Genomic DNA, 6000 nt, shown 5'->3' on the forward strand with positions numbered 1-6000 from the left:
CAGTACACATTGTAATGAAAGTTCTAAAAACTAAAGACAAAGAAAAAATCTTGGAAGTAGCTACAAAATAATTGACATTAATTAAAGACCATACCAATAGGAATGACAGCAGGTTTCTATCTGAAGCCATGGAGGCCAGAATGAAGTGGTCAATGTTTTTCAAGTGCTGAAAGAAAAGAACTGCCACAAGTTCAAATTCTATATCCGTTGAAACCATCCTTCAGGAATTAACATGAAATAAAGACATTCTAAGGCAAAGGAAAACTAAAAGAATTTGTTGCTAGTAGATGTACCCTTAAAGAATGGCTAAAAGGAGTTCTTCAAAAGAAAGAAAATTCCAAACAGAAAGGAGATGATAAAATGATAGAAGAAGGAATTTTGGAGCATCAGGAAGGAAAAAAAGAACATTGGAAGAACAAAAATATGGCTATATACAATAAACTGTACTTCTCATCAGTTTTATATATTTTTTAATGATTAAAAGAAAAATCATAGGGCTTCCCTGGTGGCGCAGTGGTTGAGAGTCCGCCTGCCGATGAAGGGGACACGGGTTCGTGCCCCGGTCCGGGAAGATCCCACATGCCGTGGAGCAGCTGGGCCTGTGAGCCATGGCCGCTGGGCCTGTGCGTCCAGAGCCTGTGCTCCACAATGGGAGAGACCACAACAGTAAGAGGTCCGCATACCACACACACAAAAAAAAAACATAAAATTGTCTAATAGTCAAAGCAATGATATTTGGAAGTAAGGAAAGTAAAGGAACCAAAGTAGAAGTACTGTTTCCATACTGTACTAAAAATGGTAAAATGTTGATAACATTGGAGAGTGGTAAGTCTCATGTGTATATTGTAATACAGTAAGTCCTCTATATACAAACGAGTTCCACTCTGAGAGCGTGTTCATTAAGTCCAGTTTTTTTGTAAGTCCAACAAAGTTAGCCTAGGTACCCAACTAATACAATCGACTATATAGTACTGTGCTGTAATAGGTTTATAATACTTTTCACACAAATAATACATAACAAACAAACACAGAATAAAGAAAAAATTTGAATCTTACAGTATAGTACCTTGAAAAGTATAGTAGTACAGTACAACAGCTGGCATACAGGGGCTGGCATTGAGTGAACAGGCAAGAAGAGTTACTGACTGGAGGAGGGAGAGGAGGTGGGAGATGGTAGAGCTGAAGGATCGTCAGCAATAGGAGACGGAAGGCAAGCTTCAATTTCACTCACGCCTGATGTTGATGGAATGCATTTTCACATCTTTGAAAGTTCACAACTTAAACTTTGTAGGGGACTTACTGTACCCAGAATGATTTCAAGGAAACTGTACAAAAACCCTACAAATATATCAAGATGGAATCCTAAAAAAAAATGTTCAAGTAACCCACAGGGGGTCAAGAAAAGACAAATGGAAGAACAAGAAACAGAAAAATCTAAAATGATAAAATGGTCTAACATATCAACAATTACTTTAAATATAAATGGTTTAAGTACACCAATTAAAAGCAGAGATTGGCATTGTGGATAAACACTATCAAATTGTCCTCAACAAGAATTCCTTGAATAAATAGATGTTTCATTTCTTAAGAAATTAAAAAGGAAGAAATTATCATGAAAAATTTATATTGAAATTTTTTTCTTTTCTAATGAGGAAGCAAAGAAAATTTGTTCAAATGATCAAGTCCCCAAAAACCCTTTTGCTACTAACCAGTTTTATAACCAGAAAAACATTGATCTTCTTAATTAATTTTACCAAGCTAGCACAGTTGTTATATAAGTTTTGATGCTGATAGTGCTGAGTACTTATTTATTATAAGTAAAATGTTAACTTATAAAACATAAGAGGGCATTTAATCAAAAATCACAATAAAATTATCCTCGGGATGCAAGATACATTAATTTTGGAATTTATTAATATATGTCATCAAATTTATATATCAAAGGGACATACATAAAATAGTCAAGAGATAATGAATGATAAAATGAAATAAAATTCAAAACCATTTCTGATTTTTAAAAGTATTACACATTATATAAATGATTTTTAAAATACCCCATATTATTCTGTCTGTTTTTCTACTCAGGTGCCTTACATGAGTGAAGAATGAACAATAAACAATGAATAGAAGAGAAAAAACAAGCAAACAGAAACGGTTCACAAAACTGCAAATAAACAAACACCAAAAGGTGATATTTTCCCCTATCAAATAGAAAAAAGTAAAAAAGAAATTAACATAAAGTCCTCATATGTTAGTAATTTAATGTTACAAAAGAAGACAAAATTAATAGATTATAGAAACACACATTATTTATGTGTGGTTAGGCTTCTGGGATATAAGAATTCCATGAACTGTTGAAAATAAATGTAATTATAGTGGAAATTAGTAAAAAAAAAATCACAATTGCTATCTGCTAATATATTACAGGAATCTTAAAACTGTATGCATTATTTAGCTTGACAATTATACATCTAAAAATGTGTCCTGAGGAAAGAGTGTTGATTTTCTTTAAATATTTATTTACAGTGATGTTTATGGTTCATATGAGTGAACTTTAAAACTAAATAAAATAAATTATAAAAACAAGACTGTGTCAGATGCTGTTAACTCCTTATCCAAACGTCATTGCCCATTTTCTTCCTTACTAACAGAACACTGATTTCATTCTGGGTGGCAAAGTGACCAACCTTAAGAACTGACTCTCCCTCCCTCCCTTCCTTCCTTTCTGGCTGCATTGGGTCTTTGTTGCTGTGTGAGGGCTTTCTCTAGTTGCCTCGAGGTGGGGCTCCTCTTCATTGTGGTGTGTGGGCTTCTCATTGTGGTGGCTTCTGTTGTTGCAGAGCATGAGCTCTAGGCACATGGGCTTCGGTAGTTGTGGCTTGTGGGCTCTAGAGTGCAGGCTCAGTAGTTGTGGCACACGGGCTTGGTTGTTCTGTGACATGTGGGATCTTCCCGGACCAGGGCTGGAACCCATGTCCTCTGCATTGGCAGGCGGATTCTTAACCAGTGCACCACCAGGGAAGTCCAAGAAGTGATTCTTGATTGGTCTTAGTCCATTACGGAAATTCCATTTTTGTTTGCTAGGACTCATGTCCTAGCACTCCCAGCAGTTTTGAGATACTTATAATGCACAACTCTGGCCCATAACATACAAAGGGAAATCTGTTGGGGAGCTTCTAGGAAAATACTTCTTCACTAACAATGTCACGCTACTTTGTCTCTGCCCCTTCTTCCTGACTTTGACTCTGATGTGAAGATGTAATGCTTTGAGTTATGTTAACCAGGAGGCCACAAGCATGAGGAAAAAATAGCAAGGTGCCCAGGATGTAGGATAAAAAGAGCCTGGGTCCTTGACGATATTGTTGATCTGCCCACCCAACCACAAGGATCCCTGCTTCCAAATTTCATTACATAAATAAATGTGTTTATGGTTCAAGTCACTGGTAAGTTTTATGTTACCTTTAACTTAGTACATCCTAATTTAATCAAAGATTAACTAATTTGCCCACAGCAAATCTGGGACTCAAACAAATGTATATCCAATTTTCACTGAACCACTGTGACTTTGAGCAAGTCGCATACGTTCTCTGAGTCTCAGTTTCAACATCTAAAATGGGGCTCAAAATACCTTCTTGGTGAGACTCGAGAGCCAAATGAGATAATGCACATGAAAGCTCTTTACAAAGTACAGACTGCTCTACAAGTACAAGCTGTTTTTACATAAAGCAGTTGCAGGAACACAATACTGCAGTTCATTCATTTTTTCTGAGCTTTCTAGTGGTGCTGAAATAAATGACAACAAAACAGGTGCTTAGACAAATGCACACTTCATCATGAGCCACTTTTTGAGAATTTGGTAACAGCATTTTAACAGAAAGACGTATTTTTCTCCCTTGGAGAAGTTCAGGTTTGTAAATATGGATGGTTTTAAAGGTAATGGCCATGTACATGACAGGAACATTTCTCAGAGGTTGTTCTTATAGGAGTGCCGAGACTTTTGATCATGAAGATGAATGTGATATTTAAAATAGATTTTTTCAAGCTAAGTAGCTTATTCCATTGGGTCCACCCTAATGTCTACCATGACCTAACTTCTGAAGACTTTTCCTTGGTCTTGGGATCCCCTATTAACCATGTGGGCACCCCACTGTGATATAGAATGCTATGTGTAAAGAGTTAAAATTAGAGTTAGTGCTTGTCTGTTAATATCCCTGGGCCTTAGTCTCTTCATTTGTGAAATAGGGAGGTAGGAAGGAGGCGGGCTAAATAATTGATACCTTTTGTTTCAGTCAGAGTATCATGTCACTCTCCTAACTAAAACCATCCAAAGTGTTCCTAGTGTGCTTTTTAAAAAATTAATATTTCTCATCATAAACTTAAAGATTCCCATGGTTTGGCCAATACCTCCCTCTGTGACCTCATTATGTACTACTCTACCTCTCACTCACCAATCATCAGCTGCACTTACCTTCTTCCTCTTTCTTGAACATGCCTAGCTCATTCTCACCTTGGAACTGTGCACTAGCTGTATTCTCTCCCCAAAAGGCCCCTCCTTAGAGAGGCCTTCCCTTGCTACCTGATCTAAGCAGCCACCCAGTTACTCTGTATCAGGTCACTGTAAATAATTCTTGCCATACTTCCATATCTATGTATGTATCTTGTTCATTGTTTGCTCCACTAATTAAAAGGTAATGTTCATGAAGGCAAATAATTTTGTCTGTTTTACCATACCCACAGTGGCTACAACCATGCCTGCTACTTTGTAGGTGTTCAATAAGTGATTGTTGAATTAATGAATGACTTCATAAAATATGTGAGTGTGGAAAAAAAAATCTGCCAGCTGTCTGTTCCCAGCCTTTGTGTTCCCAGCTGCAGCCTAAATTTAATACCACCCCCAGGTTCTGGGACCAACAGGGACGTAAAGCAGGAACAATTAAGCAGCCCCAGCTCTGCAAGACAGGGCTGTGTATAAAATCCCTGCTTTGTAGGTGGTTTTGTTCTGACCCTTACCACTAATTAGGATTCTAGACCCTCCCTAGTTCCCCATCAATGAAGCCTGTCTTGCAGTTTCCTCAGTGGCCCAGTCCCTCTAGACAGAGGCCACATTTCAGACTACTCAGTTCTTCTCTCTTTCCCATTCCCAAGACCTGATATCTGGCTCCTGAACCCCAAACGAGTGGGCCCTGCTTTAGTTGAAATATGTCCCTAATACCAAACAGCCTTCCTAGGCCTTTGCATTACACATTTACTCTTGAAATACCCCACTGTCTTATGGAATCCTCCCCTACCCCTGATGCTGCCAGGTTGACTTCTTAATGGAGCTGTGACTGCTATTGTCATAATCTTTGTTTTCTGGTTTTTTTGATGTGGACCATTTTTTTTAAAGTCTACTGAATTTATTACAATATTGCTTCTGATTTATGTTTTGTTTTTTTTGGCCTTGAGGCATGTGGGATCTTAGCTCCCCGACCAGGGATGGAACCCGCACCCCCTGCATTGGAAGGTGAAGTCTTAACCACTGGACCACCAGAGAAGTCCCCTGTCATAATCTTTGGTTTGTTTTATCTACTAAACTGATTAGACACGGATGGGGATGTCTCTCCTAATCTTGGACTCTCTTGGTTGCCAGTCTGGTTCCTAAGATGTGACAGAAATAAGTATCCTGACCAGGGGGACTTACCTTGGAGAGCTCTTGTCCAGGCCCACAGAGTTGGCAAGCGACACACCGTCCCGATTGGTCCCAGTGCTCATTTTCTTGGCAATCCATGGTGGGAATGCTATGGGCACAGCACACAACAATTAGGGAACTAGTGGAAAGGGATTTCAATGTAAGTTGTGGCTTCCATGTCAATTGGTTTATGGGCCTCTTAATCTAGTCTCTGGTCCTGGGTTATAAGGGTTGAGAAAGCCAACCCAAAACAGCTAATGCATATATAGCACTGACCATGTGCCAAGAACTCTTAAGTGGTTTACAAGTAATAATTCAACCTTTAAAACAAC

At 38.4% G+C, this 6000-nt stretch overlaps 1 protein-coding gene across 1 annotated transcript in view; it reads right to left on the reverse strand.

Annotated features, from left to right (window-relative positions):
* EDA2R (ectodysplasin A2 receptor) overlaps nucleotides 1–5767 on the reverse strand; it is a gene marked incomplete at both ends in the record, with an annotated part of 53873 nt that extends 48106 nt beyond the window's left edge. The window contains one exon of the mRNA XM_079727393.1: nucleotides 5681–5767. Coding sequence (XP_079583519.1) covers nucleotides 5681–5767 — 87 coding nt within the window. The remainder of the gene's footprint in view (nucleotides 1–5680) is intronic.
* Between the last annotated feature and the right edge of the window lie 233 nt (nucleotides 5768–6000).

The sequence above is a fragment of the Hyperoodon ampullatus genome (assembly GCF_949752795.1).
Source record: "Hyperoodon ampullatus genome assembly, chromosome: X".
Classification (NCBI taxonomy): Eukaryota; Metazoa; Chordata; class Mammalia; order Artiodactyla; family Ziphiidae; genus Hyperoodon; species Hyperoodon ampullatus.